Genomic DNA, 17017 nt, shown 5'->3' on the forward strand with positions numbered 1-17017 from the left:
ACCAGATAAAACCTCACAAGGTGTATATTTACATGGTCTCATTGAAGCAGTAGATGTTAAGCAGCGTCGACCTCGAATGAAAAATGTTACTGAACAAAATAGTCGCATTTCGAGTTTCCATTATTTTGTTATGGACGGGTCTTGCAGGAAGTTGGTCTGTCGCCAAACATTTTGTAGTTTGCACGCTATAGGGGCAAAAAGAGTGTTTAATGTTAATCGAAGTCTACTTCGAGGTGAACTTCCGATAGACAAGAGAGGTAGAAAGCCCGCTCCAAACAAGATGCCTGAAGACGTGACTGAAAGCATTGATCAGCACATCAGATCGTTCCCGGTTAAATTTTCACATTATGCAGGAAAAGAGATGCTTTACTTAGATGCTAGATTAAATATAAGGACCACGTATGAACTATACTGTAGTAAACATGATGGAACAAAAGTGAAATATGATTCTACAGGCAGTACTTCCGTGATAATTTTAATTATCATTTCGGAAGACTGCAAATAGACACTTGCTGCATGTGTGAAGAGCTTAATACTAAAATAAAGAATCCCCACCTGAAGGACAGTGTGAAATTAGCTGCAAAAGCCGAGTTGGAAGTCCACCTTCGACGAAACTGCAAATTTTACAATACTATGAAAAACATGAAGACATTATGTGACGAGAATGAAGAGATATGTGCTTTAGCATTCGACTTCATGCAGAATGCTCTCCTACCAAACATTCCGGTACAGGGCATTTTTTATTTGCGGGTAAATGTTTTCAATGTGCATGATCTTAAAACAGACAAGTCTGTAATTTACCTTTACCATGAAGGAGAAGGAAGGAAGGAAGGAAGGAAGGAAGGAAGGAAGGAAGGGTGCAAATGAGATTTCTTCATTTTTTAATCATTACTTTGAAAATTACGTCTCAAAAAGTGTTAAACATGTTAACTTATTCTCTGATGACTGTCCTGGCCAGAACAAGAACCATACAGTGATCAGAATTTGCTTGGCTTTGACAGCTACTGGCAAATTCGAATCCATTGTTCTTAGATACCCTGAGCGAGGGCACTCATATTTGCCATGCGACAGAAATTTTGGGATCTTCAAAAAGAAGCTCAAAAAGATAGATAGCATTTACACTCCCATGGAATATGTCGAAATATTGGCCAGTAGTAAGAAAGCTGTTGAAGTACATGTAGTGAAAACAGAAGAAGTTCTGAACTTCAATGAATGGTAGCCGACCTTCTTTAAGAAAACTGTGATGTCTGAGGAAACTAAAGCTCTTGTGAGAAACCAAAAACAGCACCAGATACTTTTAAAGAGTTTTCATACGATATTGGCCAGAAAGTAGTGGTTAAAGCTTCGTTATTCATAGGTTCTCTGGTAAAACAAACATGCCATTTGGGAAAGCCAAAACTCTTTCAAGAACTTACCAGGCCACAAAACAAAGCTTACAACGATAAAATCCCCAATAATGCAAAAAAAAAAACTGGAGGATATAAAAAGATTGTGAAATATGTTAGCCATGAAGCTAGATTCTTCTATGATGAGACTTTGGAATGGCCCAGTGAGACATAAAAGCAAAGGAATTCCAAAATATATTTTTCAAATTATAACTTTTAAGTTTGAAGTCCATTATAGTGTAACAATATAGTATGTATAATGTTAAGACAACATAAAATGTAAAACAATATCACATTTGTATTAAATGATATGACTTACCTTTATCAAATTTTTAATATGGAGCTAAAAGGGACTAAGTCAGAAAACAAATAATTGTTATATTTAAATAATATGTAAATATTTACTGTTGTCTTTTGTCAGAAATTAAATGTTCTTTGGTCTTCTATAACATAAAAATATTAATATAAAAATATATACATTTGTGTTATTAGTGGGATGTTTTTGCTTCTCTTGTGAAAAGTGACTTAGTTCCTTTTAGCTCCAACTGATTCAATTTATTGAATTTTTAAATTTTATATGATAGTGTAATGTTAATGTTATTTTAAGTCTAAAAATTGTCTAGTGCGATAATAGGTTTTGACGCTGAAACTAGAAAGTAAAATGCTCAGAAAGTATACAGTAACTTACGTTGTATTCTGAAGAAACAGGAAGGCAATTAATATCATTATATTATGAATAATTATGGTTTTTATTCTCTTTGAAGACACTCCCGGAACTCTCAACACATCAGGCTGAAACAGATTTTCTGATGGAGGCGTTGATAATGAGCAAATTCAACCACCCAAACATCGTTCACTTCATTGGGGTCTGCTTTGACAAGCATCCACGCTTCATTGTGTTGGAGTTATTGGCAGGGGGTGATTTGAAAACATTCCTTAGGGAGTCCCGCCCAAAACCGGTAAGTGTATCACATCATGTACAAGTTTTGTTTGTAATTGGACGAATGATGTTACAAAGGACGAGTGAATATCATGACTAGGCTTGTAATGTTGTGGATCGATAGGGTTGTTTCAAGTTTACTATCCGTTCACCAGCGGAATTTGATGAGACACTGAAGATGTTGAGTTGTTGTGCATTGTACAGTAATTGTATGGATCTTGAAGAAAAGGAGGAAACTCAAACCCACGAATAATTCTTTGGTAATTCTTCTGTACATAACGAAAGGTACGTAAAATATATATCTTTGTAATTGTATGTAGCTTATATTTACATTTAGAATTGTCCAGTTTTGTTTATGTTCATCTTGTAATTCCCATAATCGATCGCAAAAAAAGTCAGTGTCTTCGTCCTAGCTCACGTCCCGGGTTATGTACCATGCTGCAGTCAATATTTGTAATCGGTCCCCAAAATGACGAGCCTAATTATGATTATATTTATATAATCAAAATGTAATATTTCAACCTCTTTCACATCGTAGTCGATACTTTTATTTTATATTACTATGTTCTTAGAATTGCTCACAAATTTATCTACGTTGCACGTCCATTAGAATATTTAATTTACATCATCCACTTCCCCAACAATGAAAAACATACTTAAGAGAATATACGAGTAGGCCTACATATGAATATAATATGTATTTGTGTAATTTATTATCTCGAGTGGTTGCTCAGTAAATTGAAAACAAGGGTTTCATTATGGAAAATGCCAGATAAAATTTATAATCGGGTAAAATTTAACCTACTGTATGATGAAACAAAGTTTGGCGAATTAGCTCTTAAAATGTTGTGTCGGAAGTTCACTTACCTGTCTTTCTTATATGAAAAGAGTTCTGTGGGTTCTATTTTTTATCGAATTTCATTGATTTCGAACCATTTCCTTGTCTATGAACAGCAGGATTAATGTTGTGACCATTTGTTAACTCGAAGGGAAATCTTTATTTTCTTCAAAGGAGGGAAATACATTTCCTGTTCTGAAGTCATACATAGCATAGTTACTAATAGGGATGGGAACGGTATATCGGTTTTTATGAAATACCGATATTTTCGTTTCGATATATCGATATCGAAGTTCTGATTCAACATATCGTATAATATATCGGTCTTCTAACAAATTTATCGGTTTATTTTGTATTTGTTTTTGTTTTTGTGGAATTACTATTAACAACAAAATCCACACTAGTTAACTCCGATAATTCCTTGAGATTTGGCGTTAATGAAAGTGGGCAGTTACATAATTGTGCAACCTTGAAATACCCAAGCCAATCAATGCCTTTCTCTGATTGGCTGGTCTGGAATTCGAATTGAAACTGTTTAATATGCAGTACCAAATTCAAAATGCAACGTATGCGAACGTGAGACTGAGACGGGAGGTTTATCTACTACTGTTTTAGTATTAATGTTCTCCAAGGCAGGAGCAACTGCCACTCTGAAAAGGAACCGCCTGACTTCAAAACTTTTCTTTCTATGTTTTGAAATGGAAAGAGAAACAAGAATATAATACTGGTTTGAGATTTGTTTACGGCTAGGATTTCTAAGCACAACCTAGTATTGAATTTGTTTTCTTATTATATATTTTAGTACATAAAACTTCTATCCCTATCATCATCATCATCATCATCATCATCATCATCATCATCATCATCATCATCATCATCGATGTTTGGAATGTTGGAGTGTGACAATAACTTGCAATGGGAACTTACTATAAAAGGATTGTATGAAATCAATTGTGAAGTTTGTTAAAACTTGTAACATCGTAAGTACTGTTTACTTACATTTAAAAATGAATACAAGTACTGTTTACTTACATTTAAAAATGAATACAAGAACGGTTTACTTACATTTGAAAATGATTACGTTGTTATCTAGAAATGAGCATTATATTTGTGTCCTGAATTGAATCCTATATAAAATTAGAATATGAATCGTGGATTGGAATAAACTGATGGTGATCCTAAATAAAATTGGCGTGGATTGGAAGAGAGAACGTTTTTCAGTAACCTTTAAATGTAACAACGAGTCAAAGGAGAAGAGATGTCAGAAGCAAGTGAAATAGGGAGAAGAGTACGACAAGGACGCTCTTTATCACCTACCCCGTTCAGCATCTACTTGGAGGAAACAGTGAAGAACTGTTTTTAGAACATGGAAGAAGTGATAGTAGGAGGAAGAAGAATAAAGTGTTTAAGATTTGCTGATGTGGCGTTGTTAGATGATACTAAGGGATAAGTTACTGGAGGAGCTAAATAACAGCTGTGAGCAGTATGGAATGAAGATAAATGCAACAAGACGAAGACCATGGTCATAGGAAGAAAAGTAAAGAAGGTAAACTTACGAATTCTAAATGAGGCAGTAGAGCAAGTGGACAGCTTCAAATAATTGGATGTACTAGCAATGGCAAAAAAATGAGCATTTTCTGTGGACCTCTGGAGAAAGAACTAAGAAGAAGACTAGTGAAGTGCTTTGTGTGGAGTGTGGTATTGTATGGGGCAGAAACATGGACATTAGGACAAAGTGAAAAGAAGCGAATAGAAGCATTTGAAATGTGGTTATGGATAAGGATGGAACGTGTGAAATGGACAAACAGATTAAGTAATGAAGCTGTCTTGGAAAGAGTAGATGAAGAAAGAATGATTCTCAAACTGTTCAGAAAGCGGAAAAGGAATTGCCTGGGTCACTGACTGAGAAGAAACTGCGTACTGAAGGATGCACTGGAAGGAATGGTGAACGGGAGAAGAATTTGGGGCATAAGAAGATATCAGATGATAGCCATTAAGATATATGGTTCATATGAGTAAACGAAGAGGAAGGAAGAAAATAGGAAAGACTGAAGAATGCTGGATTTGCAGTGAAAGATCTGCCCTTGGGCAGAATACTATGAAGAATATATATATATAACAAAGAGGAAGGCAGAAAATTGGAAAGACCACAGAATCCTGGGTTTGCAGTGAAAGACCTCCCCTTGGGCAGGACACTATGAATGAATGAATGTTTCAATGTCACCCATATAGAGTTCACTTAACACTTTCTCATGGTATCATTTAAGCTCATCTTACCTCCACCATAATTTTGATTTAGGTTAGGAACTACATAATAATTATGGTATTGAAAATGTATTGTTTATTGTTGCAATTTTACATTTAATACTTTGATTGTTGTTATGTTAATTACAATGCTAATAAGGAATAGGCTATTAAAATTTAAGTAAGTTTATTGTAATAAATGTACTCCTGCAAATCTAATTGCATTAGTATCTATTAATTTGCTTACGTAATAGCGATATATCGATAATCGTTTCGATACACCGATATATTTTCTGCAATATATCTCGTTTATCGAAATTAGATTTACAGTATATTGCAATATCAATGTATTTATATTTAAATTATTTCCTCCATATCTAGTTACTAATGACAATATATTTTATTGATTACGGCTTTGTGACATACTTTGAAGTGCTTACAGAACAAAAATGGTAAGTTATTTAATTACTTAACTACCTACTTATCATCCCGCCCTCCATTAAAATCTGATATTATATCTCCACTTCCAAAATCTTCATACCGGTAGCTACGCTATTTCATGTACATCCCTATCTTTTGTTGATATATGATGTCAAATTGTAGGCCGCCCAGTTGAATATATTCCTAAGGATATACAATTTCCGATACGACGTGACTTGTAGTCAAGTGAATTTCTCTCACTGCAGTTTGACGAAATTAGGGTCGAGGCGGATACAGCTGAGCTTATTGTTTTGTTGTGACAAAGATTTCACTGTAAGAGAAGAACTCCTAAAATTGCTTCCTAATATAGAAACGGCGGTGGTACTTACTTACAAATGGCTTTTAGAGAACTCAAAGTTTCATTGTCGCCCTCACGTAAGGCCGCAATCTGCCCCTATCCTGAGCAAGATTAATCCAGTCTCCATCATCAAATCCCACCTCCTTCAAATCTATTTTAATATACTTCCATCTACGTCTCGGCCTCCTCAAAAGCCTTTCTCCCTCTGACCTCACAACTAACACTCTATATGGTTTTCTCAATTCGCCCATACGTGCTACCTGCCCTGCCCATCTCAAATATCTGGATTTAATGTTCCTAATTATGTCAGGTGAAGAATACAATGCGTGCAGTTCTGCGTTGTGTAACTTTCTTCATTCTCCTGTAACTTCATCCCTCTTAACCACAAATATTTTTCTAAGCATCTTAATGTCAAACAACCTTAACCTCTGTTCCTCTCTCAAAGTGAGAGTTTAAGTTACACAACAATACAGATCAACCGGTAATACAACTGGTTTATAAATTCTAACTTTTAGCTTTTTGAGAGCATACTGGATGACAAAAGCTTCTCAACGGAATAATATCTATTTCTCTTATTTATTCTGCGTTTAACTTCATCCCGAATGTCATTTATATTTGTTCCAGCTGCTCTAAGATATTTAAATTTTTCCACCTCTTCAAAGGATAAATCTCCAATTTTTATATTTACATTTCGTACTATATTCTGGTCACGAGACATAATCATAGGCCAATTCATTGTCTTTTCGGGATATACTTCCAAACCTATACAGTTTTTGCATCAAATACAATTTTCGTGTTTTCCCTATCATTTGTGGATTTTCTGCTAACATATTCATTTCATCCGCATAAACAAGCAACTGATATAACCCGTTCAATTCGAAGTCTTCTTTGTTATCGTGGACTTTCCTAATGGCATTTCCTAGAGCAAAGTTAAAAAATAAAGGTAATAGTGCATCTCCTTGCTTTAAACCGCAGTGAATTGAGAAAGCATAAGACAGAAACTGACCTAAACGGACTCTGCTGTAGGTTTCAATTAGACACATTTAATTAATCGAACTATTTTCATGGGGATAAAAATTCAATAAGAATGTTATATAAAATTTCTGTCTTAACCGAGTCATATGTCTTCTCGAAATCTATGAATAACTGATGTATTGTGCCCTAATATTCCTATTTTTCTCCAATATCTGTTCAGTACAAAAAATTTGATCAATATTCGATCTATTACTCCTAAAACCACACTGATAATCCCCAATAATTTCATCTAGTACCTACAGAAAATATTGGACAAAATGTACGATGTCAACCTTCTGAAATTTGTGGAAAATCCATATTTTCTCTTATCGAAACTGCTTGTAGTTACAAGCAATGGTTTTCTTTTATTTTCTTTTATGGTTAGGTTGTTTTGCGTCTACCGTTAACCGATTAGATCCAGAGACACTTTGTACCTGGTTTCAACCGTTCCTAGCGTAGAGAATAGACGTCTATGCAGCCACTCCTGCTGGGAAGATAGGTGCTACTGTTGCGATTACTTTTGTTTCGGTTTTGTCCCTCTCCTCCGACCAATCTTCAATCAGACTCCTGATATGAAGCACATGTTATGCTTCTCAGATTTAGTCTTCTGCGTTATTCGAGGCTACTCTGTACTTGAACCTTACCGAGTCTTGGTGGTAACCCCAGGGAATGCTACTCGTTTATCACCCTTACCTCTAAGAAGAGTAACACAATAATAATTGTGTAATAATAATAATAATAATAATAATAATAATAATAATAATAATAATAATAATAATAATTAGGGCCCGAATGTTTAGGCATTTATAACAGTTAAAATAGGTAGGCAAAAAGGCAATAAAAACGTAAAAAGGAACAATAAATTTTGAATAAGGCATTATAAATTTAAAAAACGTCATAATATATTTTAGCAATAAATTTAAATTACATCAACATGACTCACGTTTTTACTTCGTAGTTGACACATGTTGACTTATAAAATACTTATTTTCGTGATTAACTGTCTTTTCACAAATCTTACAAATAAAGCTGTTCCATCGGTTGAAAATACATAGGTCCCAAATTCACTAACGTAAGTATGAAGTTTACTTTTCAAAGGTTTATTGAATTTAGGCATTATAGCTAAAAGATCTTATACCTTCTGTCACCCGGCGATAACTGACTGATCCTTACTCAAATTTCTTTCTCCTACAATAATAAACATGTGTAGCACAAAACTGTAACAGCAAGATTTGAAAAAAAATGAAAGCAAACAATTATTGAAAATGCTACGTGACAACTTCTATGAGAACGGGCTTAATATTTAAAATTATAAAGCTGATTGTTGGTATAGTGAAGACATTACATTAATTATATTTGTAACTGTGGATTGTCGATCATTATTCATATTACATCAATAGTATTAAAGCACGATTATTAGCAGATTCAGCACCGAAATAAATTACTTAAAGTAAGTTATTATTTCATTATACGAGTAAATACTTGTTATAAATTATATGCACGAATAATAGAAAAACGACTCTATCCAATAGCTGATAGCATGATACTGGATGTACAACATGGTTTTAGAAAAGGCAAGTCTTGTATAGACTGCTTATTTATTGTCACTCAACTTATATAAAAACGTCGCGAATTTAATTTGACAACATATTTCGCTTTTATAGACTATGAGAAGGCTTTCGACAGATTAGACCGAGAATTATTATGATACATACTATTTAATAGAGCAGTACCTCCACACCTTATCAAAACGATACAAAGTTTATATAAAAATAATGTCATACAGATTAAAATACAAGATAGTGCAAAAAATGGCCGAAATATACCAAGGAGTTCGACAAGGGTGACCTCTCTCACCCACTCTTTTCAATATATATATATATATATATATATATATATATATATATATATATATATATATATATATATAGATGAAATAACAAGAATTTGGTTTGAAAAATTTAAACATTTACTATTAACAATGTACATTTTAGAGCACTTTTATTTGCAGACGATCAAGTAATTGTCAGCAGTAACGAAAATGATCTGCAAATAGCAATTATTAAATTAAATGAAGTTGCCAGTAAATATAATATGATTATCTCCACATATAAAACAAAAGTAATGGCATTCTTAGGATCTTACCCAATCAGAACAAAAATTGTACTAAACAATAAAATCATAGGACAAGTGAATACGTTCAAATATCTAAGCTGCAACGTCACTTATAATAAGAGCCGAGAAATAGATGATAAGTTAAATGCTTTTCATTATTTTTGTGGAACAATACGCCAAGATTTAGGTAGGAAAGTTCGGAAAGAAACATTACTAAAGTTTCACAAAGTGATGGCTTTACCAGCTTCACTGTATGGATGTGAGAACTGGATTTTAAGGAAGAAAGACGAGAGAAGAATTGAGGCTATTGAAATGAAATTTTTTAGGTTTGTGGCTGGCTATACACTACTTAATAAAAAGAGAAGTGAAGATATTAGACCTGAATTAAACATGCATAATATTATAGATATAATAAGAAAACATCAAAACAATTGGAGGGAGCATGTACATCGTATGCCAGAAACATCAATTACTAGAACAATATACAATCACGACCCTCGTGGGAGAAGAAACCCATGAAGACCCACAAAAAGATGGCGGGACCAGTTTTGATTTGACTGGAGTGGAACGGATCTTATGGTCCATACCGTAATGCAGATGATGATGATGATGATGATGATGATGATGATGATGATGATGATGATGATTATGTGAAGCGTATGATACAATTTTATTTATGTTAAACCCCTTTAATCAAAGTAGTCTATGGAAACATTTGGATAAAAAGGTAAAAGTATAGGTCGAAGGCCATGAGAAAATCCAGGAGTCACACTGACAATATTGACACCACGAGACCAGTTACGTTAAGCTATGGTTCCGCTATGGCGATGATTATCATAGCGGAACCATAGATCTATGCACGACAACTGTTCGGGATTACAAGTTGGTATTGACTTTGTCCCTGAAAATTATCGTTAATTATATTATTTAATGAAATTATAAATACCATATTAAACATAACGATATTATTGTAATGCAGCTTTCACATACTATCACTGAGCTTATTGTAAGATGAAATGACTGATACGCGCAAGAAAACAAATGCAAAAGAATTAAATACTTAATATGTGTTATTTATTAGGGATGTAAGAAACATCACAACATTGTTTTCTATGATTCTAGCATGTCACAGAAAACCAGGGCCAAAACATGCTGTGTACCAGGTTGTCTGGGCTCCATTAAAATTACAATTGTAATCGAAATGGAATATAAATTATGTACAGCTGTCAAAAAAAAAAGTGGCCGCACTCGTGAACAGCGAATATTTTCAAAGTCCACTTCGGGTCGCGGCGATGTTACACGATGCATGTGCTTGTACAAGCAGTTCCCGAACTATGAAAGTGTTCCACGTCTGCGCCTCGTAGGCCAGCGGTAGAGTGCTTGTTTAATGATTCAAAGGTTGTGGGTTCGGGCCTTCTTCAAGTTTTCATTTTATTTTTTAATCGTTCTTTAGCGATATAAATGCTATTCAAATTATCATTTATATTCAGTTATCGTTCTTTATGGATATCACGTTATTTATATTTTGTTATCGTTCTTTAGAGATATGAATAAAATTCAAGTCATCATTTGTATTTTGTTATCGTTTTATAACGATATGAATAACACTTATTATTATTGTATCTCCAATGGTGGTTAGCCCTATTTTACATATGTATGTTAGGGCTATAGTTTCATACACAAAAAAGATAAGCATAAAGAGAAATGGAAAAGAAAATTAAATTAGCTTACTCGATGTAAACAAAACATAAACAAACCGTAAATTAGGCATTGCGATTGCAAAATAAATATCAGGTATCAATTTGAAACATACAAAAACATTAACAACACATATACGTAACACTTCTATAACACAAATACGCAGCCTTCCGTACCATACATCATAAATTAATACACAATAGTCATACAAACACAATCAAACTATAATTACGACATTGCGACGACATCAAGCATAACATAACTGACTCACATACATAACAAATCAAGCATCCGTTACAACACATACACTTCAACATAGTAACCACACTTTTAAAAGTTACAAATTTGGCTCCAAGTAAAATAAAAAGGACACTGTTACTAATTACTATTCTTCTACAATTTCTTAAATACATCTGTAATAAATCTGTGAAATTCCGATATGAATAATATTCACATTTTTTATATTGTTATCGTTCTTTACCGATATAGATAATATTCAAGTTATCATTTATATTCTGTTTTCCTTCATTAGCATTATAAAATTATATTCAAGTTATTTATATTGTTGTTGTTCTTTCGCAATATAAATAATCTGTATTTGATGTAAGTAATTGTTATAACACAAATAACCATCTTTCTTTGTAAAATAGGTTATTTTATTTAGATAATTAAATAAGTATTATATAATATCTTATATTAATTAAACAAACCGACATTTATCATTTATATTCTGTTATCGTTCTTTAGTGATACTGTATAAATAATATTCAAGTTATTTATATTGCAATCGTTCTTTAGCGATATAAATAACATAAATTTAATATTAGGTTTGGAAAAAATCCAGTTGCATAATACTGGTATTAGTTTTTCTTCTTGTATTGTTACATTATACTATCTTGAACCACAATAAAATGAAAAGGAGTAACGAGGAATTGAACCTGAGACGTTGACATCTAAATTTCGACGTTCGTCCGCTGAGCTACGAGGGCAAAAGTGTGGAAACATTTTCGGAAAAATTGGCCCAATCACACTCTAAGATTTTCTGAAGATTCGCAGAAGCTAGTCCAGGATGCGGGGGGCAAAGGCTAATTGAGATATCCCGGTCTCTGATCGGGTCAAACATCCTGATAGAATTAATATTTAACCCTTGCCGTGACTTTCGGTGAAGTCCGGAGGGCCCAATTAGTCAAATCCACTCTCCTCATCTCCATGCTTGGGTCCCCTGGAATTTAATAAGATGCGAAAGAGATAGTGGTGTGCGGAAAGCAACGGGATGTTACCGCAATTAGGCCTATCCTTCCCAAGAAAAGCTGCAAACATGAACAAAGGAAGCTTTTAATAGAAGAAGAAGGATCTTCTGCGGACCTCTGGAAAAAGAACTAAGGAAGAGACTAGTGAAGTGCTTTGTGTGGAGTGTGGCATTGTATGGGGAAGGAACATGGACATTACGACGAAATGAAGAGAAACGAATTGAAGCATTTGAAATGTGGCTGTGGTGAAGAACGGTGCGTGTGAAGTGGACAGACAGAATAAGAAATAAAATTGTGTTTGAAAAAGTGAGTGAAAAAAGAATGATACTGAAACTGATTAGAAAGAGAAAAAGGAATTGGTTGGGTCTCTGGTTGAAAAGAATAATAGAAGACATTAGGATATGTGGATCATATGCGGAGACTAAGAGGAAGGCAGAAAATAGGAAAGATTGGAGATTGCTGGGTTTGCAATGAAAGACCTGCCCATGGACAGAACACTTATGTTTGTGGGTATGTTCAGAATGCCTGGAATATCGTGTCTAAGAACAGTCGCTATTTGCAAAGACTAGTTGATTCCATGCCCACTCGACTGCAAGACGATCGAGATAAGAGGAAGATAGACTAAATATTGAATTGTGGCTTTTTGTTTTGTTTTTTGAACGCTTAATTGTTTGAATGTTTTAAGGCCGACGCCAGTAAATTTGTTTTGTTTATGCCACGAAAGATATTTTTATTGAGAATAAAATCTTTATTCTTTCCATTTGCAGCCACAATATCATAATAATAAAGTCATGGCATAATATATTAATGAACCTTATGTTATTTACTAAAATAATCGTAAAAGAGAAAGGAGCCATTATGTATAGTCTGTCTCTCTCAAAAACGTAACAAAAAAGAACATAAAAAGCACGAGATTGTAGTCGAACGCAGGACCTCATAAATAAGAGCCCTGAACGCTACCATTACGCTATCGAATCACAAAGAGAATACTTCAATTATAACTGTAGATATCAGGCAACGTGGTCCAACAACATGTAACATCGCCTGTCTCCGAATTATAGCGAAGATACCCGAAGGGAACTTTGTTCCAGGAGAGCGGCCACTTTTTCTTTTGACAGCTGTACATTGCAGTAGTGAATAAAATGGTCTGATATAGTAGTGAATATTAATACCGACACAGAAAGAGAGGTGGGTGGTAAGATAGTAAATGCTGTTACCGACATCAGATTTGCAATCGCCCGCAGATGGCTCTACGATCGATCTGGCATCCTACGTTGGCATAGTTTAAGCATTGAGCTGCACATCTTTCTGCTTGTGATCTGTGGTTGTGATATTGCGACTATCCAAATGACCTGGCTGAGAACCAGAGAAAAATAAAATTATTCTAAATACAGCAGCATTTAACATTTACGAGGGAAATAAAACGAGAAAAAAAACATAAATAAAATAATAATATTAGGCCTACTAATAACAACAGTAAATATTTGAATTATAGAAAGTGTGTTTTAAAACTATAAAGTAAGTTAAAGTAAAATAAAATAGTTTTTCTGTGTCAGCAAATTTCGCAAAATTCCAGGAAAAAGTCGTCCAAATGGCGATTGTCGCAATTCTTTAAAAATAGGTCGCAAAACCTATATTTATATAACCCAAACGGCGAAATATCGCTCAGTCGCAACTATGGATGCAAGTTGCAAACGCAGGTTTTTTACACTTTTGTTCACCCGTCAGCACAGATCAAATTAATTTGTTTTCTTCAAGTACGCTTGCTCACTTGTCTGTGTGGCTGATTTGTTTGTAGCTTATGTAAAACGGACTTACATAATTTTATCCTCTTTTTTTGTAGCCCACCTGCCGGTAACAATACTTAATAGTTACCAGCCTCGCATTTAGGTTTGGGAAGGGAATGGAAAGAGATAGTTTTTATAACTCTTAAGGGATGAAATGTCTTATACGTGTTATTTTATTCTGTTCAACAGATTATCAGGTCAGGAGTTGATACTTACTGGATTTTAAATGGAAATGTATTTACTGAAATTTTAAATATAAATGAAACATGACGAGTTTATTATTGATACGCTTCAGGCAAACAAATGCGCATACTTATCTTTGTAAGAGGCTTCGTAAAACAATTTATAAATTCGTTAATCTTCGATGCTACTTACCCATTAGAGTTCTACGAAATGTGTATTTTGGCCATTTTTCAGTCTATCATTCAATATTGCATTATTGTTTGGGGTGGAAGTACAAAAATTAATCTTAGTTCATTAAATTTACTACAAAAACGAATAATTAAAATTTGTTTGAAGAAACGTTTTGATTATCCAACTAAATTAATTTATTTTGAATGTAATGTATTTAATATTGAACACTCTGTAAAATTTTATCATAAAAATCATAATAAGTTTATATTACAGGCACATAATCATGACGAAAGACGAAATAATAATTCAACATTAGTAGAACCTAAATGTTTTACATCTCCTGGTCTAAAGTATAGCATTAATTTTGACCCTCGGCTGTATAATTATTTAGCTAAATTACACCCAGAACTTCTAACATGTAACCCACTAACATAATATAAGAACAAAATTAGAAACGTGTTAATGTTTTCAATGAATTGATTAAATACATTTATAGCCTATATATATATGAATTAATCAGCCTACAGTATATTATATTTGTATTCTTTAATTTCTTTTCATTGACGACTTTGAAGGGTCAACGAAAATACTGATGTGTGAAAGGTTGTCAGCTAATAAGTTTGGGAATCATTGCCACAGATTATTACAAAATGTTTCTACCACACTGATACTGCTGTCACCAGAAGGATACTCTAAATTGAAGTCGGACACATTATGTGGTACTGGAAGTACGTCTAGATTGAAGATGATTCCAAAGAAGTGATGTCTTCTTAAAAATTAAAAAAATAATCATATTATGTTTGTTCTTAAAAGTAACCGCATTTAATTTACTTTCGTTATATTCATAAAGAAAGTAAGTTCAGTAAAATTAAGTGAGTGAGTGAGTGAGTAAGTGAGTGAGTGAGTGAGTGAGTGAGTGAGTGAGTATAAAAATGCCATTCATTCCATTTCCGCTATGCCGCTCATCGTATTCTCTGCATCGAGGTATTTACAACGATTTTCATAATCGCTGATATTACGTCTCTTGCTGCTGTAGCTGATTTAATTTTCATTTCGTTTCACTTATTCTATTCCATAGATCTTATATTAGCATTGGAGCTTTAAAATGCGGATCAAGTCAAGAGTTACGAAATTTCTTGACGAGATGAGGTAATACCAACCAAGCTAAATAGTGAGGCGCTCTGTTTGTGGTTCCAATAAGCCTTTTCTTTGAATGCATTGTTTGAAGAAAGCAACGACGAACAGCTGCACATTCACTCTCCATAATCTCCGAAAATCTCTGTTTGCACAGTCTCCGCACATAATTCACTAACATTACACTGAGCCACTCGTTGCTTGCCATCATCACATACTTCCTCCGTACTGTTTCATTCTGGGTGGTAAGCTGGCAGATGAAGCGCCATGTTACCATGTTCACTGAGGATTTGATGTGAAAGTAGGGTAACCAGATTCACATCGATAAAAAAGAGGACACAAAGCTTCAAAAAGGAGGACATTGTTCGAAAAAAGAGGACAGAAAATATGTATTTAGATTTAGGCTTAGGCCTATATTATACTTAAAATTATGTCAGTATCTATTTTATTATAGCATGCTTATAATAAAACTTAATAATATAAAATTATTTTACAGTTAGCTACATATGAAAGCCATGAGAATCATCTACAGGCAAATTACTTAAAAAGGCGTCAAATCAGGTAATTTCAAAATATCAGGCATACAAGTTACGAAAACACAGATTACTTAAAAAGGCGTCAAGTCAGATAATTTCAAAATATCAGGCATACAAGTTACGAAAAGGCAGATTACTTAAAAAGGCGTCAAATCAGATAATTTCAAAATATCAGGCATACAAGTTACGAAAAGGCAGATTACTTAAAAAGGCGTCAAATCAGATAGTTTCAAAATATCAGGCATACAAGTTACGAAAAAAAGGACATTTCTTGTTTTTTTTTTTTAAATCCTCCCGGACCCTGGACAAAGGCCTAAAAAGGAGGACGTGTCCGGACAAAAGAGGACGTCTGGTCACCCTGTGTAAAAGGAATTTCTTCACTTTTTAATCTTAATGCATTGATATATTTAAGACTTGAACATACTATGTGAATGGGCTGTTACTGTAAGTCAATCACTTCGACACTTCCGGTTTCTTTGTATTCAATCTAAATGACTTACATTTTACATTGTGGTACGATATACAGCCTATTACCAATACTGAGTTATGTATAAAATTCGAAATTAGCACTCATTTTGTCTAGCGACTATCAATATTTTTATCATTCATATCCTAGTGGTAAGTTAATGTCCACTGTTTTCATTTGGATTTGAATATAAAGAGCCGGCGTACAAAATGATAAGGTGCTGTACATTGGATATAGGTTATTTAAGCCCTTGTGCGTTATAATTTCATCAGCTTTTGGAGATTTGATGGATCTATAAATATGTTTCATTGCTAATTCGAATACTTTTCTGGCTGGAATTCTATGGTGGTCCTTAGATATGTAATATGTGCATAGCGAATGTCTCTATCAATAATTAGTAGGCACCTGTTGTTTCCTACTTTATTCTATCGATGTCGCAGTTTCTTGAAAAGCTCCTTCAAACTGGACGCTTGTCCCT

At 33.8% G+C, this 17017-nt stretch overlaps 1 protein-coding gene across 1 annotated transcript in view; it reads left to right on the top strand.

Annotated features, from left to right (window-relative positions):
• Alk (Anaplastic lymphoma kinase) overlaps window positions 1-17017 on the top strand; it is a 506844-nt gene that overhangs the window by 450232 nt on the left and 39595 nt on the right. The window contains exon 21 of the mRNA XM_069812582.1: window positions 2150-2344. Coding sequence (XP_069668683.1) covers window positions 2150-2344 — 195 coding nt within the window. The remainder of the gene's footprint in view (window positions 1-2149; window positions 2345-17017) is intronic.

This window comes from Periplaneta americana, chromosome 16 (assembly GCF_040183065.1).
Source record: "Periplaneta americana isolate PAMFEO1 chromosome 16, P.americana_PAMFEO1_priV1, whole genome shotgun sequence".
In the NCBI taxonomy this organism is placed as follows: Eukaryota; Metazoa; Arthropoda; class Insecta; order Blattodea; family Blattidae; genus Periplaneta; species Periplaneta americana.